General features: G+C 44.2%; 1 protein-coding gene across 1 annotated transcript in view; it reads left to right on the top strand.

Moving 5' to 3' along the window:
* The window catches only part of LOC139632119 (dentin matrix acidic phosphoprotein 1), a 35,730-nt gene extending 19,709 nt beyond the window's left edge, over positions 1 to 16,021 (top strand). Inside the window, exons 2-4 of the mRNA XM_071496889.1 lie at positions 7,351 to 8,936; positions 10,266 to 10,802; positions 14,843 to 16,021. Coding sequence (XP_071352990.1) covers positions 7,556 to 8,936; positions 10,266 to 10,802; positions 14,843 to 14,865 — 1,941 coding nt within the window. The 5' untranslated portion in view covers positions 7,351 to 7,555 and the 3' untranslated portion in view covers positions 14,866 to 16,021. The remainder of the gene's footprint in view (positions 1 to 7,350; positions 8,937 to 10,265; positions 10,803 to 14,842) is intronic.
* Positions 16,022 to 20,002: the final 3,981 nt, after the last annotated feature.

Raw genomic sequence — 20,002 nt, 5'->3', positions numbered from 1 at the left:
CCACGTTGATAGCAGGAAGGTGTGAAGAGGAAGGCTATTATCGCAGTGTGAAGTGGGAAGCAATGATTGGCCACTCTGCCACTTCCCCATTGACCCCCATTATAGCTGCATTAACAGGCATCCGGGGGGATTAGATTGTCATCACAGAGTGAAAACACATGCAGCTAGAAATAAACCCAGGAGCCTCTCACTTAATGACAGTTTTCTGCATCAGAAGCTGTTTGCCCTCAAAACTTAACAACTTACTAAGATAAACAGAGTAAATCTGTGAAGAGAAGTGACAAGGTTTTATATATTATATTCGACTGTAGCGGAGAGATTAGCTCTGATTGTGAGGTTCAGATGTGTTGCTCATTGAGGTACAGATTCTCCACCTGACGCAGCTTTTCCCCCCTTGACACATCCAACCTGCACCAGCTGAAGGAAACTAAAGGACAGCAGCACCAGTAGCACAAAATGGAAGCTGCTGTAATGTTAACTCTTGGTCTGGCTGCAGACAGTGTCTTACTTGTAGGTGCTGTTTTCTTTGTGTGTTTTCCAGGTATTGCATTTACAGCACAGCCATCCCGTATGCTGGCTGGCATTGTTCCCAGAATGATGCTTATATGCTGCTAAGTGGTCGTCCCTGTTTGGAAGTAGAGTATGTGAGGTGTTAAACTTTGGAAGTGCAGTGTCATACAGGAACATGGTCAGGGTGGGGGGAAAGTGACAGACAGTCTCTTGTCTCTCACTCAAGCTGTGTTGTACACATACTGACCATGTGGTTTACATGTTACGATCTGATTGGACAGTGGCTGTCTTTGTTTGTTGTGGGAAAACAAGGACTATTGTGTCACAGTCCATCTGCACTGGCACATCACTTTTGCTACGTTTACTCCTGGCATCCACACTACTCTGGAGTTTTTAAAGTAAAATGTGCCTAATATCCCCATTTTAGGGACATTTTAGTTTGAAAACTGTGTAGACAGAAACTGAGACTTTTGGAAACAATGACACAGACACCAAAGCTCTTTGGCTCTCATCAGCCTGGACTACCAGTGGTGAAACAACATGGCTAATGAATGAAAGTGTTACTGACCTTGTTGTCTTTGCAGCAGCTGTTGTTCAGTTCAGTTCTGGACTTGAACTCTACAACTGTCTTTGCTGTTGCTTGTTGATATTATTTTCTGCAACTAACCAACTGCAGAGTAGACAATCTTCTTCCTGTTTACATTGGCACACACGTGCCCAGTGTATGTGAATGGTCAAGTGATGTGTGTTACGGAGCTAGAACACTCGTCTGGACGGAGATGGTTTTCGTTTTAAAATGAAAATGTGTTGGTGTGGATGCAGCCTTTGCTGCTGCACCAGTGAATGAGGGGGTCAACCACCAAATGGGTCATACATCATACAAAAACCACAGGTTTTTTTTTCTATAACCAGATTTCATACAAAAAGGAACTGTAGAATTTATCAAGGGGAGAGAAAATCCAGTTTGTGCCACAGTAAATGTGACTGACCCACAGAAGAGCAGCTCCTTCAACAGTTTAAATCGGCTGAGGACCTTCTGGCATCTTTTAACCTGTTTTATGTTGGTGACATGGTGTGTGACCTTGTCTGTTCTTTTTAAAATTTGACTCCATAGTGAGGTGAAGGAAACAGATGCTCAGTCTGGAAAAGAGATGAGATTTGGGCTGAAGAGAGTCAGACAGACGGATGGACGGACAGACAGACAGACAGATGGACAGGAAGAAACAGAGATATACAGAAAGATAGACAGATCAGGAATTAGAGCAAGACAATAAATGCAGAACATAGGACAACGCAAAAGACAAAAAGAAGCAGACAGACAAGAAAAGAAAGAAAGAGTGAGAGGAATAAAGGACAATGAAAGAGGCAGAGAGACAGGTGGAAGCAGAGCCAGACAAGGGACGTCAAACGAAACAGAAACAAAGGTAAGCGAGGCAAATAAAGAAACAGAGAAAAACAGACGAGAGGAAAAGCAAGACAGAGAAAAAGAGATGGAGAGAGAAAGAAAAAGAAAACAGATGAACAGAAAGGAGCCAGACGAGAGGAGAAACCAGACAGTGACACAGACAGACAGAGCTGAAGAACGAACGGCAGAGACAGAGACGATTCACAGTCAGCTCATGTCTGCACCACTCCTCCTCGTCCGTCCATCCTCAGCACCTTCTTCTTCCTCCCACCCCTCCCACCATTTTGTTGTCCTCCTCTGTCTGATGCCATTCCAACACCTCAGGGCTTCAGCCTCAAATCCACCGTCCAACACACTAATGCTCCTCTGCTGCTGCAGCAGCGCAATCACCCGCCAAGAAGAAGAAAAAAATCAACCCAAAATAAAGAGAAACTGAAACAAAGGCAGCCACAATGGAGCGCTGCCTCATGTGGCAACAAACTCACATTTATTCATATTTTAACGCCTGTTTAAAGCTACTATGCTGAGGACTTTTTTTCTTCAGTGAATCACTGTTAGATTAATCCTTAGATTAATGACTATAAACGTTGGACAGGTGTGGGTGGGTGGGTGGGGGTGGGGGTGGGGGGCGAGAACACCTGACCAGCACTCAGGTTGGAGCATATTGGTGCAGCAATGGACTCGGGCTGCCCACTACCACAATTCAACAAGTCCAGAAGGGGCCTCATGTGGACCCTCTGTGGACTTCCAGAGAGTTTGACTCGGGTGGGTGAAGAACTGGAAACTGAGGGTTGAAGTCTGTTCACATTTTTACCCCCTCATGACTTGATGTAATGACAGTGAACACTTCAGACACTTCACATCAGCTGAATCAGAGCGAAGTCACACTTTGAAACAGGTCAGAGCCCCGGAAACAAACAATTCGATGTGTCCCGACTAATGACTGCATTTTAAAGACTTTTACAACTTTCACATAGTTTCAGACAAATAACACAGCAAAGAAAAGACGAGAGCAGATATTGTTGGATTGATATGAACCAGAGCAGAACAGAACTGGAACAGTTGATTAACATCAGATTGATTGAATTATTGATGAGCAGAATATTAGATCCAGAGCTCCGTAATCTCTGTCCAAACTCAGCTGCTAAAGCGACTTTCCAAATGGTCTGAGCAAGCGTATCGCTGCCCCAGTGAAAGCTGTTGATCATCTGTTGAGACTGCAAACACAAACTCATTAGTTGAGTATGTGGAACCACAGAGTCCAGTCCAAAGTCCAGTGGAGGATAAATTATTCAATTACAGCAGAAAAAAATTTAATGTACAGAAACTGCAGGAATCCAAAAGCGCGTGTTGTGCACAGTTTAGCTACCAGCCTTTGCACAGTCACTGAGATGCACGTTTTCTGCACCTGCTGAACAACACTTTGATTCTAACACTGATGATAAACGTGTGTAGCTGCTCCTGTGTGTTAGGTGGAGACATCCGTTTCTATCTTTAGGCTACTAGAAGGCAGAGTAAAGGAGCTGAGCCGTCAGAGCTAACAGGCTACCAGCGATTTAAAGCTCAGAGTAGTAAACAAGAGAGTAAGTGCAATGGTGAGGTGGGAGGAAACTCCATGTGGTCAGGAGCCTGACAGCAACATCACCACTCAGTAAACCTGTCAGCCAAAGCATTAGCCATTTCTTTAGGTCACTGCTTTTAACCATATTAGCAAGGAACCAATAAAATGTGACAAAACAGCAGGTAAGAGTGATCACATGTTGCAGTTTGTAGGTGATAAAGTTTATTAAACATGTTTCTGTTCAACAACAAACTGCTGAAACATTCGGTGCCTCCTTGTAGCAGAGAATCCGACTTTGCCTCACATTAGCTCACCAATCAGCCAGCCACGTAAACAGCAACATACATCCGGACCAAAAACAACCCTGTGTTTAAATCAGTGGTCCTCAGAATTTTTCCCATCAAGGACCCTAAACTGACACAAATTAGACCACAGACCCTCATCTGATAAGATTTTTGCTTTCAGATGTTTTATTACAGAAAGTGTTTGACCAAAACAGTCAAACTCTCTGTCATTGTGCTACTTACAGATGAAAATATAGTGAAAATAAATTACTCCCCATTTTTTTGGGAACCCAAAGAAACCCTCTCAAGGACCCCTGGGGGTTAGGACAGGACTTCACTGGTTTAAAGAATACATGCATTGGTACAGGATTGTGCAGCTCGGGAAAACTATCATGGCCATGACCTTTCTATCCACCAATCATGTTAACAGTTGTGCCTCTGTGTATTTGATTGGCCGGTGCAGTGCCTTGCAGGATGATGTTTTATTACTTTGCAGCAAAACTTGATCCAGATTCAACTTTGTTGATGGACCCTTTTTTTTTTGTTTTACCAGAACCCTCTGAGTAGAGTCTGGAATCTGAACTCCCCCAACAGTCTCATAAAAAATACTTTGCACTTCATTCACACACTGTTTGTCTGTCACGACAGGGCCGTGCTGTTAACAAAGTCACTGAGTATACTAACCAGCCCGTCAGTCTGTCAGTGAAACAATCAGTAAATCAGCCAGACACCAAGCTTGTCAGCTGTCAAGAGATAATAGGAGTAAGTCACCCAGTCAGTCAGTAAGTCAGTCAGCCATCCTGTCTCCCAGGCACTGCAGCGAGCCAATATGGCAGCCAGTCAACCAGCAAGTCATCCAGTTGGTCAGTCAGTCAGTCAGTTGTGGCAACAAACGTAGTGAGATTATCTGGAGCATGTGATGTATGTGTTTACACCTCGCTCTCTCTGCCTATCTGAATGTGCTTTGCTGCCTCGCTCGCCCCTCTCATCTCCCCTGTGTGGTTGTCTCTCCACCTGAGTGCCTCTGTCTGCGTCTCTCTGTCTCCTTCAGTCTGACTCACTCTTGCACCTTCTCCTCTGAGAGTGTGTTCACTAAACGCCCGGACTCTCCACTGTTTCTCTCTGCTGAAAGTCGGCTACTCCTCATCAGTGTGTGACTCACAGCGTGTGATTCATTGATCTGCTGATTCATTCATTAAATTCTCTACAGGTGTTACAACCAAGCACAAGTCTGGTGTTATTCCATATTTCTCCTTATGAAAACAAAGTCCATGTGCGGACCCACACCAACAAGCTGTTCCTACACATACTGATTCCTCTGAGCCATAGAGCTCCACTGTGTCCAAAAACTATTAAAACTTATCAATGAGCCACACTATTGCACTGGTTGACATGTTCCCTCATAACATTGAACACGGACACTGCTTATTATTATACTCAATCCCACACACACCATCCTGCTGCCAAAAATACTCACTGAAGCACCAAATGTGAAATAGTCCCCAACAAATGCATCATTTTCTCCCAAACACGGTTCAAGGTTCAAACCCATCGATGCTGTCAATCAGTTCTTGCGTTTCGGCAGCTAAAGAACCAGTTCTTTCCTCAAGAGCGGCTTTGTTTGTCTAGAACCAAGAACCATTACGTCAGGGGGTGGGGATAGGATTATCATGGCCAAGAAGACCAACTAGAAGATTGTTACTGCTGCTTTTAAAAAAACAGAGCTAGTGTAGCGTCTAGTCTGCCCTATCCAGACAAAGAAAAATCAGAGCTTCTCTATGGATGTGAAATCAAAGCAAAACACTTGTAAAGAGATGATGTAGTCTGCTGTTGTTGTTGTTGTTGTTGGACTTGGCATATAGATGTATACAGTGATGTAATGATGTGGCTCTATAGTAGCTCTCTAGTCACTACAGAAAAGCAAACCAGTTCTTAAAAGGTTCGCAGGTGAAGCCAGCTCTAAACTGGCACAAGCACCACCCCAGAACCAGCACGAGGTTTGTGTTGGTGCAGAGGGGGAAAAGAGCAGGCTACCACTCAGCCTGTGAAAACAACTGTGTGATGTCCTCTGTGGCTCTGGAGGATCTTTGTCAATTCTGAAAAAATAACATTGATGATGTCACAGTGATGTCATCACGGTTTTCCCAGCATTGGAGACTGACACATTTTTAACAAAAGCTTACAAACGTATTCCTTATGGGAAATGTAGGATTCAGTGTTTTCAGAGGTTCACCTTCACTAGCTGCGGGGTCAGCCCTATAACCATGTCCATGACTGACTGAATGACTGACTGACTGACTGACTGACGGACGGACGGACGGACGGACGGACGGACGGATGGACGGATAGACTGACTGACTGACCGACAGACAGACAGACTGACCGACTGACTGATGGACTGACTGGCTGACTGATGGACTGACTGATGGACTGACTGACTGGTTGACTGACTGACTGACTGACTGACTGACTGACTTGGTTGGCCGGCTGATTGCTGGAGTTTCCCCACTGGCTGTTCCTCTTTCAAATGAACTGGCACTTCAATAGTTTCTATTAGGGGGCGTTGACAGTGTTCACAACTTAGTGCATTTGCAGATGTAGAGACCTTTTTCAGAAGAGCACCAACCACAAATCTAGAGACGTTTTGGACAAACTTTAACTTTTTATCAAAGAAGAGAACCACCAGGGTTAAAGCGGTTCAGAACGACCCGACATCTTTGATTCATAAGTAAACAAATAAGAAACACTGTCCCACTTACACAGGAACAAAGCTCTAGGTTATAAAATCATGAGATTTCTATGAAGATCAGCTCCATGCTCCTTCAGCTGTATTAAAATACTGTATATGTGAGCACTGAGAGAAGGTGACAAACAGATAAAGAGCTGAGACCAGCTGACACTAGGCTGAATGACGATGAAATACGATGCAATGATGTCAGCTGTTTACAGCAGCTCCAACAGTTTCCAAACACGTCCAGTTTCGCACATGGACCACAGGCGGTCCAGACATATACTAGGTTTTAACCTGGTGTTGTTTCAGTGGAGTTTATAGTCTTTACCTTGAATTTCTGGCATTTGGATACAACATTCAACATGCATCACCACGTTCCTTAAATAACATGCCTGAGCGAGCTGGATGAGACTGTCAAACAGAAAATGATTTTAAATATCTGGACAGCTGTCAATATCTGCTTTTGAAACAGCCAACTACTGACACACTGAGTAGTTTTAAGGATCCCAGGCCTTCTTATTGCTGCATGTTTTGCATCTCCTGAAACCTCCAGCTTCTGCCATTTCAATTAAAAAGAAAAGGAGGCGTGTGTGTCCCACATCAAATCACACAGGGTGTGAATATTGGAAGTGTGACTGATTAGGAAACATCTTAATTGCATCGCATTTCCCACTGAGATTCTCTATTATGTTACACTTCATTCGCAATTCAATGCACAGTCTACACCAGACTAATTGAGTGTCTGTGGTGTTGATTCAGACTATCAACCATCTGTGCTCTCTCTCTCCCTCTGCCCGTTTTCTCATCCCTCTTTCCTCACCCCTGCCACCCTCTCGCCCTGTCTCTCTCTTCTCTACAGGAGTTTGGAGGACTAGTAGGATGCTGAGTATCTTTTCTCCTTGCCACTGTTCTCCACCCTGCTCTCCATGACCTGAGAGCACCACCACAGCGGGAGGAACGAAACACCAGAGAGAGAGAGGAAGAGGAGGGAAGAAGGTCCAGGAAGGAAGGAAGGAAGGAAGGAATACTTTTTTTGTTGTTATTGTTTGTTTTCCCTTTCTAAAATGGCGGCGACGGAGGCCAGCGCTGCACCAGTGGTCCAGGAAGATGGGAAAACCCCCGAGAGTAAGCCAACAGAGGCGGAGCAACCGGCTAAGAATGCCAACGCAAATTCAGAGACTGTCAACAGCGAGGTTGTCGATAAAGATGGCACTGCTGTCAACAGCGAGGTGGTCGATAACAAAGAGACTGTGAATAATGACACAGCGGCAGCGGCAGCGCCTGAAGGAACTGAAGAGGGAGGAGAAGCAGCAAGCGGGGAGGTAGCACCTCCTCAGAGCTCCGAAAATGCCTCCTCTGCTGAGCCCAAGACCTCATTCCTGGACTCGTTCCTCAACAAGAGCGGCCTGGGGAAGGTGATGGGAGGACGGAAGAAGAAAGAGCAGATCACAGGTGCAGGAGGAGAGGAGAACGCAACTGAGGGAGGAGAGAAAGAGGGAGAGAAAGGAGAGGAGGCTGCAGCAGCTGAAGGAGGAGCAGATGGAGGGGCAGAAGGAGAGGCAGCGATAGAGAAAGCTCCAGAAAATGGAGAGAAGGAAGAGGAGAAGAAAGCAGAGAAGGGCAAACCAGGGGAGGCTAAATCCACAGTTCGAGATCTGATTAGGAAACCCGTGGCAAGGATCTTCTCCCATCGCAGCACCGAGAAGAAGGACGGCACTGCAGAACCCCAGAAACAAATAAAAGTCCGGTCCAGGTCCCTGGACCGGCTGGAAGATCCTGAAGCACTTAACACCACTGCAGACTCCACCATAGAGGAGGGGGGAGCAGCAGGAGGAGTGGAGGGAGGCGCAGAGGGAGAACAGAAAGCCTCATGCTCCTCGGCCACCACCAAGCACATGAAGCGCTGGCACTCCTTCAAGAAGCTTATGGCGCAGAAGGCGCACAAGAAGAGTGGAGGAGGAGGAGGAGAGGACGGGAAGGAGGAGGGAGCGGAGGGAGGAGAAGGAGGCGGTGGGGACTCCTCCACGCTAGACTCCAAGGAGTCAGGGCAGAAGAGGTGGAAGCTGAAACGCTCCTGGACCTTCCAGGGCCTGAAGAGGGACCCGTCCATGGTTGGTATTAGCGGCAAGGCCAAGAGCTCCGACAAAGACTCTGCTGACAACGCAAAGCCAGAGGAGGCAGCAGCAGGAGGAGAGGAGGGGGGAGAGGAGGCTAAGACAGAAGGAGACGAGGAAAAGGAGAAGACAGAGGGAGGCGAGGAGAAGGCGGAGAAGGCGGAGGGAGGCGAGGAGGAGAAGGCAGCGGCAGCAGGAGGTGGAACGGTGACACAACACGCCAACGAGATCTGGACCTCTTTCAAGAAGCGCGTTATCCCCAAGTCCAAACGGGCCAACGCAGAGTGCGCCCCCAGTGGGGAGGAGGACGCAACTGCAGCTGCCACCTCAGGTGAGATGACACATATATACAAGTCTAACCAATAAACCACTGAATCAAACATTCAGCAGGTTTGTCCCAATTACGCTTAAGTTATAATGATGAGGTTTAAATCCAGATCCTCGTCTCACCTCAAACCTTTCATTATCGTTGAGGTAAATTTGACATTTGACAAGAAATTAATTTCCAGGTGTTGTTTTAAATGGTGAGATTAAGGTATAAGGAGTTCAGTGATACCCAGCTAATTTGGACTGTGACCCTAAATCAGTGTCATCCTCTTTACATTTCTCAGATGGTTTTATTTAAATGACTGTTTGAAGCCCAAGGAGGTCAAATGATGTTGCAACATGTTGCAAAAAGTGCAAATGTTAGACAAAATAACTCGAAAAAATGGCTCCAGATTTGAGTGGCAGAGCTTTGCTTTATCTTCTTTCCTGCCCGATCAATCATCCCTCATTTTTCTCGTGAAGTTGGGGGACAGTGCTCTACAGGTACTTTAGTATCCATCCCTTCCAGTTTTTATCCCTGAAGACTTTTTTTTATCTCATGGTAGCAATGATTGTTTTAAGAAGCTGTTCAGAAGTTTGAAATCAACAGACATCCATTTGTGTAACAAAGGAAGCTTGTTGTTCGGTGTGACAGTGCTTCTACATGGACGCCGTTATAAAACTCAGGCTCAGACTCTGACAGCATGTTTGCTCCCTGTCCAGGGAGTGCAGACAGAAGTCAGTGGCTTGCTAACTCTGGAGGAGGTAATGTAATTGAACATCCTCCCAAATGAAATATTCAACGTCTGATGTGAAATTCAAATCACACTGTAGCTTCAGTCAACAGTGAAAACTAAATTTAGGTTACTTTCTGCTCCTGGCTGCATGAAGAAAATGGTACAAAAACACAGAACCCAAAACAGAACAAATATGAGGCTCCATCCTACTGGTTTTCAATGGAGAATACCCAGATTCAGAGCAGATTACTCTACACTCTACGCACACAGGAATGTGAAGAGAAAACACAAATGAGATGGTGACTGTGCACCAGAGTGGCTTCAAAGCAGATGAAAATATATAGTCTCTGCATTGCAAATGGTTTAATTCAGACTTCCACCTGGAGTTCCACCTAGTTGTCAATGATTAATCAAGCCAGCATTAAATATAGCTATCTTAAATTTTGTGCTTGTGAAAATCAAAAACACTGTATGAATGAATGAATTTATTTTAATCCTTTGTGATCAGTCATTCTGCAGGAGGGAAGTGCAGATACTCCAGATACTCCAGAGCTAATCAATGAAAATCTGATCATTCACAGAGAAGCTTTAACCATGAACTCTCTTCTTGGGTCTAGGTGAGGAAGGAGCAGCAGAGGAGGGCAAAGACGGCAAAGATGGCAAGTCGGCCAAGGCCAAGCGCTCGCATTTTGGCCGTGCAGTTTCCCTGAAGAACTTCATCCTGCGCAAGGGCAAGTCCACCAGTGTGGACCTGGGTGAGGGCGCCAAGGAGGAGGAGGAGGCTGCAGAGGGAGGAGAGGGAGGAAAGGGAGGAGAGGGAGGAGAAGCAGCAGAGGAAGGAGGTGCTGACAATGAAGCTGCCACTGCAACCGAGGAGACCAATGACAAAGATGCAGCTGCATCTGAGAAAACGCCGGCAGAGGAGAGCGGAGAAGAGGCCGTCAAGGAGGTGGAGAAGACGCCAGCTGAGGCTCCGGTGACCAACGGGGAGAATGGCTGCTCCAATGGTGTGGCAGAGGAGAACGCCACACACAATCACCAGGAGGAGGAGAAGACGACGGGGAGCAGCCCCGTGAAGAAGAGCAAGGAGACAGGGGGAGTAAAAGAGGAGGCCAACGCCAAGATCATCAACGCCACGGTGGCTGTGAACAGCGGTGAGTTAGAGCACGCCGACCAGGACTCTGACAAGCCACAAAACAGCAGCAGCAGCAGCAAAGAAGGAGATACTAACAACAGACAACAACATCGAGTACCAGCACTAACAAACGATACCAGTAAAGAAACGAAAGCCAGCTGTCAACAGCCTGAGCTAGCATTAGCCATTAGCAGGGAGGAGCGGGAGGAGGAGGAGGAGGGAGGGGAGGCAGAGTCTCCACAAAATGGAGGTTGTCATGATGGTGCACAGTCATGTGCACAGGGAGCAAGGGTGGGGGAGGAGGAGGAAGATGATGAGGAGGAGGAGGTGAGGAAGCGGGATCTGCGCGAGGCAGCGGTGGCCATCGTTCAGAACGTGATGTCAGCAGCAACCAACCAATTAGAGAGGGAGCTGTTTGTCGACAACGGTTTGAATGGTTGTCATGATGCCGACGTTAGATATTAAACACGGACACACACATTTGAAAACACAAACAGACACACGTTTATGCACAGGTCAACACATGTACATGGAAATACCCTTGAACATGCCAAATTTAAAATGACACATATTAGCACAGGCTGGTTAGCACATGTAGGCATTCAAGCACACGTTACAGTGAAGCCACTGCAGAACCACACATACACAGGCACGTCAACCGCTCATAAAGCCCTTTAATAGAAATGTAGTGTAACTGTTAAATAATGTTTGTTCACCTGTAAATAACCTGTGAGTATCTGAGTATCTGAAGAGAGAGAGAGAGAGAGAGAGAGAGAGATGCATCCTTCTTTTATTGACTGTCTGCTTTTTTCACTGTAATGTCAAGTTCATGAACAGGTAAAAAACAAAACCATAGCAAGGACTCAGGTGGTGAGCACAGAGTCCCAGTGCAGCTACGGTTGGACGCTGACTGTTCATGAACTTGTATACAAATATAAATATCAGATTAGCTGCTCCATGTTACAGCCTGTGACTACAGCCCCCAGCAGCCCGTTAACACCGCTGTGGAAATAACACCTCTGGTTTGAGCTTTTATTTGCTGCAGTTTTGGTCCATTTTGAACCGCAGACATGACGAGGTCAGCTGAGTATACTCGTTCTCGTCCGCCACCGCTTCACATCTCGTCCTTAGCATCTCACACGTCTCCACCTGGGCGCCGCTCGGAGCTGCCAGACACTGGGCATGAAGTGCCTGTGAACCAGAAGGTGCTCTGTTCTCGCCTCCATTATTTATCAGTCCCAGCCTCCTCCTCCATTCAAGTGCTATGTGAGGCTCAGTGTCCAGCAACCGCTTGGCTTTGATCTCACACAGCACTAGCAGATGCTTGTGGAGAGCGTCAATGCTCCTGCTGCTGCCATGCGATTCACTGGAAGCCTCTTTGAAGCGCAAACTCTTTTTCTAAAATTGAACTCAGTTTAACACCCAGTGTTTGGCACTCTGAGGCCTGAAACCGTGCCAAGTTTATTGCATTGTCAGGAGGACACACCAGCAACTGCTTTTTATTGAAAATAACATCCAGTACAAGCACATCAAATATACCAGCTGATATCCTTTACTAAATGAGATGCTCTTCAAGGTCCCTAATTTTACACTTTTCCTCATGCCTTGCGGAATGCGTGATGTTGATTTTCAGCGTCTTGCCTATTTTTCACACGTAATGCACATCCCAGCAACAATAGACAGAAAAGACCTGTTGACAATCATATTGACATCATACCAGCAATATTACACAAAACTGAGACTTGACATAGACAAGTTGTCTATGTCTAGGCTGAATTTGAATATGTTACAGACATGAAAAAATACATATAAATTTCTAAACAGCTGCATGTGGAGACAGTGGCATTTTAGTGACATTTTCCGTCAAGAATAAATCAGAAATTAATTTAGAATGAAAAGAAATAGGCTGCAAACTTTGTGTAGAAAGATAGAGCGGGCAGTAGCAGACAAGTAACGAACACACAGTCAGTGTGAGAGAAACCAAATGATCAGAGAAACCAGATCCTGTGAGGTTGGATGGTGGGTCCAGGTGGGCGGGGTTTGGGGCATGGCTGAGGGCGGTGACTGCTTTGTTGTGACATCACAAAGTTACAGAAGTCCTGACAGCTCATTTTAAGGTTCAGTTTCAAAATCTGGCTGGGACACACTTACGTTGATGTATTATACTACATCCATGCACGTTTGTCGTTCACAAAGCATTAAACAAGTGCGTCCCATTTAGGTTCATTACTTTGTAGTGTCCCCTGAAAATGCTTCCACTGTGTTGTGAAAATTTGCAGCATATTGATGAAGATGTCCTCAGGGCTGCCATAGGAAAAGCACAAAAAGCTCCAGGTGTGAAATAGGCGTCCTCTGCTTTTTTAACACCTTGACATACATTTAGTGAACATTCAGACTGAAAACAACATCGTGCAGGTCACCTGCATTTTGGCAGCCCTTAGAACCAGACACATACGGCTCTGTGGCTGTGTCTGTAAAGCAGAAGAAAAAAAGATGTAAAGCTTAAAAAGATGCTTCAGGTAGTGAGGACACGAGTGAAACATGAACAGGTACGTGGCTGGTGTAGGCTGCCTCTCCTGTCAGGTGTGGATGGGATGGATGACTGAAAACATGGCTCCTGTGTAGACACATGGTGCATGGTTGTGTGGCCTCAATGCCGGTGTTGTCAGTCAAACTTGGCAAAAGCTCTAAGTCTGACTTTCTTAACATACGCAGCCCTGCGGTACTCCCGCAGAAGGTCAGAAAGTATAGCCAATAGGCCCACATACCAGGAAAGTCTTCCACCCAGCACCGAAAGCCGTTACAGAAATAGTTCACTGTGAATTGTTGCTTCTGCTACGCTAGCAGATTATCATTTTTGAATGGACCGGGAAACTCGTCTTTCTTTTCTTGTCGTCTTCCACGTCAGTGCAGAATGAGCCCAGTCTGCAGTGACACCAACATGATGATCATCTCAGGAACGTTTTACAAGATTAAACTTATTACCATGGAAATGCATTAGGTTTTCCATGGGAAGTCAAATACACAGTGTGCTCAGCTTTCACACCTTTAAACTGGTGCAAACGACAACTGATAAAAAACCAACTACTTATTCTTTTTTTTTTTTATTATGAGCAGGTTTTCTTCCATTCCATCACACAAAGGAAAAAGTTGAGTTTTTATCATGTAGGTTCCTCGCATGGAGTCATTTGTGTGAACAGAACATACAGTAATTTCACGAACACAAGAAGGAAGAAAACCACCAAAAGCTTCATTGCAGATCCACAACCTTTTTGTTTTGGCCTCGCTCCTCAGTCCTCCAGCCACCGCACCGCACAGACAGCTGACTGCTAGCTGTAACTAGCTGTAACTAGCTGTAACTAGCTGCAGCTTAGATAGTTAGGTCTCTGTTTGCTGTGGAAGAGAAAAGCTGGTTTGGCTGACATCAATAGAGTTGAGTCCATGAAAGGATTAGTGGGCAAAATCAAAGTGTCATGGAGCCCCTTCAACAAGCCAGATTAACTAGCCCCCCCACCCCCTCTCTGTTTTCTCTACTCTCTCTGGGATGAAACAAAGAGAAATACAGATTCTATACAGACAGACAAACACACAAGGGGACAGTTAAGTTATTATATATTTGATTTTAGGGGAAAATCTTTTCTTTAAGGTGAAGAGTCTGTGAGCTCTGAGCACAAAAGGACAGCAAAAAGAAAAGACAAACCAAAAAATGGGCACAAATACAGGTAGAGGATAAAAAAGACAGACAAGCAGAGAGACCGACAGACTGTACGTCTTCCTGTTGTTTATCATGTGATGATGATCCGCCACAATGTGATGACACTTTGTGATAGTTTTCTCATGAAACTGTTGTGTTGTTGTTGTTTGCTTTCTGTACGTCCTTAACACAGAAATTAACTTAAACTAACTCAGCATTAGAGACCAACATCTGTACTAAACTACTAAACACACATACGACATGTAACCCTTTTTATATGACTGTTTATTATTATTATTATTATCCTTTTTCCAAGACCTATTTTTTAATACATTTTTTCAATCTCTTCTGTTATCATTTACCAGACAAAAAGGCGGGAAACGTGTGAGGCCACACAAAGAGGATTAGAACTGCCCGGGATTCGCTGAGCAAGGAGCTCTGAGCCCCACTACCCCACCCCACCCCACCCCACCCCCCCAACCCCCTCCGCTCCCCCTCAACTCCTCCTCCTCCTTCCTCCCCTTCCTCCTCCTCCTAACCCTCTCCCTTCATCCCTCCTCCTTCCTCCCGAGTAAACGGAGTAATCACGTGTTAACAGATCACCACGGTGAGAAAGAGAGAGAGAGAGAAGTTGAGAGAATGAGAGAGATGCAATTCATGTAGATGAGAAGTGAAAAATAATAATTACTCAGAAAGCAATAATTCAAGCCCTTCTTTTCGTCCCCCCATCCATCCATCCATCCATCCCTCCATCTCCCTGTCCCCTCCGTCCGATACATGCATACATACATACAAACATGTTCATCCAAGTGTTTTTATTTTGATTTTCTCTTTGCTTGTCTGTGAGATTTTATATTGTCTACGAGAGAAAAGAAAAATGCAGAAATGTAAAAAATGAAAATCGAGACATTCCACCCCCCACCCCCCCACCCCACCCCCCACCCCCACCTCCCCTGCCGCCCTACTTTACTCCTCGTTGAACTACTTAAACTCTGCTCTCTGTCTCTACCGACTCCTGATTGGTGGATTTAAAGAACAAAAAAGAAAAAAAAGGACTGTTAGTTTTATATTGACGGCCATTTTGGTTTGTAGTCGCCCCCCCCAACTCCCTGTCGCCCCCCTCTTTCCATCCATCCCACTAGATATTTGACAGTACAGCAGGACCATGTTGCTACAGTATATAAACTGCCCTGAGGACTGCCACTTCCCAACCAACACTGCAATGTCTTCAGCTCTGTGTGTTTAATGTTTTTAGACTGTTATATTGTGTACATGAATTAAAAAAAAAAGAAAAACCACCATCGAATATTAAAGTCAAAATGTTTTTCTTTTTCTTTTTCCTGTTTGGTTTGGATTCTCTTTTTCTTTCTTGTTTTATTTTTTAAAAACACGTCTTCTCACTGTTACTGCAGTCTGATGATATGCTGTAATTAAAAAATAATAATAATAATGATGATGTTTTGTTGGTCCAAGTTTTCACATGTCCGCTAGCAAATTGTCGAGAAAAAAAATAGTACAATAAAGACTAAAATCTAACAACTAAACTGCAAGTCATTGTGGGGTTTTCTATTTTTATCTGGATGATTGAAGTGCTGCATGCAAACAGGCGGGTGGAGGGTGGAGGGATGGGGCAGGGCGGGCCAATATGCTGGGTCACCATTGGGTGCCCATTAATCTGCGTATCGATAATCTCATCCTTTTACGTAATGGGCGGAATAATATGAGATTTCTTTGTATTAGAGTAGATCTGTAGATATAATCTGGCAGCAGGCTGCTGGTGTTTCATGTGGACAGGCGGGGACGTCCATATGCCAGCCACGCCACTGCTGGAACACCATGTTTACATTTCACACATTCACATAAAGCCCCCTCACCATGTAGTCACAACATAGTTGAGTACATTTAGAAAATATCACTGAAATTTAAGTTGTAGCTGAGAAAAAAAAGACACCCTATATGTCCAAAAGTATGTGGACAACCTTGGCTTCATATTTTGTGTGTATTTGGTCTGGGGTTTTTCTTCATGTTCTGCTCAGGGCCCCTTTGTCTCAGTGATGGGAAATCAGCACTGGAAATGTCTGCAGGGTCGTCCCATATGCAAATATTATATATGTACATGTACTGAATTTCTATATATGACATCCACAGAACCAGTCAAAAGTTTGGATGCTGTGTTCAAACTTTTGACTGGTTCTGTATAAAATTAAAGCAGACATGTAAAAAATATCTGTGAAATTTGAAATTGGCACAATTTTATATACTGACATATATATTTTGCTCTTCCAGTATTTATGTGTGCTAATATTGTAGACATACAGTATATTACAAGAATATAGATCCATCCCTTAGAATATGTTGATATTTATTTGTGTGCTCGCTGCCTGTTTTTCCAAAGGCTCTTGTTTGCCAGTTAGTGGCACAAATGAGAGGAATGATGATCAACTGAATGATCTGTTTCCCAATGATCTTTCCATAAAGAAGGTCCTTGGACTTTACCAGTCATTGGAGTCCATGTTGGAGCAACATGCTAAAGAAGTTCAACTGGAAATTGTGGATAATATATATATATATATATATATATATATATATATATATATATATATATATATATATATACTGTTTTAATAAACTTGCCTATATCAATTAAATATTAACATATATGTTGGCAACATGTTATACCATTAAAATATGTTACATACAAATTTTACAATGGGTACTTCATATATGTTATTAACGTGTATCTTCTATATCCAGAGGATGTATATATGTGATAGTATCTGCCCTTATAGGTCACATATGTGACAACATCACTCCTGATATCAAGACATGTATGTTATATAGTATTAGGTGCTTGGAGACACCTGGTCAGCTGCAACAGCGATCAAAGATCTGGTTGTTGGATGACCAGATGAATGACCTGCATGGTTGTCTGTCTGCAGGTAGAGTCTGCAGTCAGACTTCTGTCTGCTGTCAAAACATTGTTAAAGTGGTAGTTCAGGTGAGGTTATATGAGGATACCAGACGAGGGATAAGCACCTTATACAGCTCCACATCAGATAACCTGAACTATCACTTCAACTGCAGTGAAGCTTTCTGTTTTATTGGAGTCGTGTTAGCATCTGTGGTTCCCAGCCTTTTTCTTTGTGACTCCTTAATCAGATCCTGTGGTTATGTGCAGTTCCACCAAAGAGGGATTTCATCAGATTTTTCATGTGAATACTTTTGGAGGCCTGCAGAGGTCAGATCATTCAGCAGTTTAATAATACAATCTTGTGTCTTTCCTCCTTTCTTATCCAGTTAACCATCTCACACCCACTCAGATCTGGAAGCATCCCGACCACCTGACTGCACAGTCTGTCTCTCCTGTGACTAGAAATGCTCGTTTTTCTTCTCTTGTTTTCCATTCAGGGAACTGCAGCTGCACAAAGTAACACTGTTTTTCTTTTGTCAACGGGTTCAAGTTGTTGGAATGAAATTCTTCTGCAAAGGTCAAAGGTGGCAACTATCACATACGGCTGAAGTCCCTCAGTTGAGTTGTATCTCCAACGTGAAACACAGTTATTTTTCAGATAAACTAAAAGGATTAGAAAGGAACCTTGAGCTTTTAAGTTTCCTGAAACCATCCGAGTTTCAGGAACCTGGACTCTTTATGTCGTCAAAAAGTGAAGCAGTGTATAGGACAGCAGGTGTAGAGTCATTTTAACTAGTGCCGGCACTGGTTGGTTTTTAAGGAAGAATTGAAATAGAAAAGGTAAATGTGGGCTGTCATTTCTGCCGAGGATGCCTGCTGTGCACAAATGTTTCTGTGTTTGCTGCTCTGGCTCACAGATCCTGGGTGATACAAGAGCCAAAGCATCATTACTGAGATCATGTCTGGTGCTCAGCGGGGGGAGCATCCTGTCAACGTGTCCTTGAGCTAAACACTGAACTTGTTCACTTCAGTGTAAGCAGATCTGAATGTGAGCTGCTGACACACCTTGAAAATGTACAAAGGAAACTGCAAGACATTGGATGTAAAATCAAAATGTGAGCACGTCAGGAGGACTGGGGGAGAGGTGATAGAGAGGTCAGAGTATTCACTCAGTAGAAATTTGAGGTATGTGCACTTTAATTGAGTATTTTGGTACTTAGTACTTCACTACATTTCAGAAGTACAATGCACCTTTTACTCCACTACCTCTGTCTGACAACTAGAGCTACTTTACTAATTAGGTTTTCCATATAAAAGATTCAACTCTTTATAAAATATGATGTATTACAGTAGATTAAGCTACACAGCAGTAGACAAAATTAAATGAACCCTTTCTCAACCAAGTACAACAGTGAAATGCTGCTTACATGTTGCATTAGCAATAATAATCTCATAATATAACATAATAATATAACTCTGAGATCGTTTATCTGCATTGATTCCCTTTTAATACTTCAAGTGTGTTTTTTAGTTAAAGGTCCCATATTTGACTCTTCTCCTGTGTTTTATTTGAAGTGTTGATATATCTGTGGTTTTAAGAACCAAAAACCATCTCAGTGTAGTTTTACATCTCCTCTCTCAGGCTCCTCTCTGGAGCTCTAGTAACAACAGGTCAGTCAGCCAATCAGAAGAGAGGATCTGAGCCTCCCTTATGTATTGGCTCATCTTAATGGATGAAAAAAGGTAAAATAGACCTGATGGTCTGTGTGAAGTTCTACTATAAATGTCCTGACTTCTAAACTTCAGTCTTCACTGAACTTGTCACTGTCAGTGTCCCCCATTGGGTCCACGGGCCACATGTTGAGTCTCCCAGCAGCAATAGTAACACATGTCTAGCCGTCTGTGAAATGTGTGGTGACGATAATTCCCTACTGTCAGTTGAAATCGGCAGCATACTGTCTTGCCGTTGGGCCAAATCTCTGGGATTATGTTATTACAGCCGTAATGCCAGTGTACAGTAGCTGCACATACATGCACACACACACACACACACACACACACACACACACACACACACACACACACACACACACACACACACACACACACACAAACCTGAAGAAAACTAAGGCTTTGTCATTTAAAGAGGTTTGAATGGACACAGAGGGGTGCTCGTGTCCGGTCCGATGGTGTGTGAGGGTGATAAACAGCACTGATATCCAGACTAACCTGGAGCTTCTGCATCACACTGGAAACGGCTCTGAGCAGCACACAGAGAACATGACAGGATAATGAGAATATCAGAGCTGTCAGTCATCTTTAGATTTGTCTCTCATTGCATTACAGTTGAGGTCAAAGACGTGGAAAGAGGAAGAACAGATGGATTACATGTCAGGATTATAACATAGAGACACCAGCTGCTAAATATAGAGTATCCACACCTACACGTGCTGGGCTGAGAGGCTTCTCTCTTTATGATTAGATGAAACATCAGTAGATTTGAAAATGTGAGGAGTTAGGTAAAGTTCTGACGGCATTGAAGTGACTGAGACTGACATTTAGGCTACAGCTGCTATCATTAGATGACATTACAGTCTGCAGAGGGAGGCTTTGG

This window comes from Trachinotus anak, unplaced genomic scaffold, assembly GCF_046630095.1.
Source record: "Trachinotus anak isolate AG129_WGS33_773 ecotype Australia unplaced genomic scaffold, CSIRO_AGI_Tana_v1 ptg000014l, whole genome shotgun sequence".
NCBI lineage: Eukaryota > Metazoa > Chordata > Actinopteri > Carangiformes > Carangidae > Trachinotus > Trachinotus anak.
The sequence above is the reverse complement of the archived record's forward strand: the minus strand, read 5'-3'. Positions and strand labels throughout refer to the sequence as shown.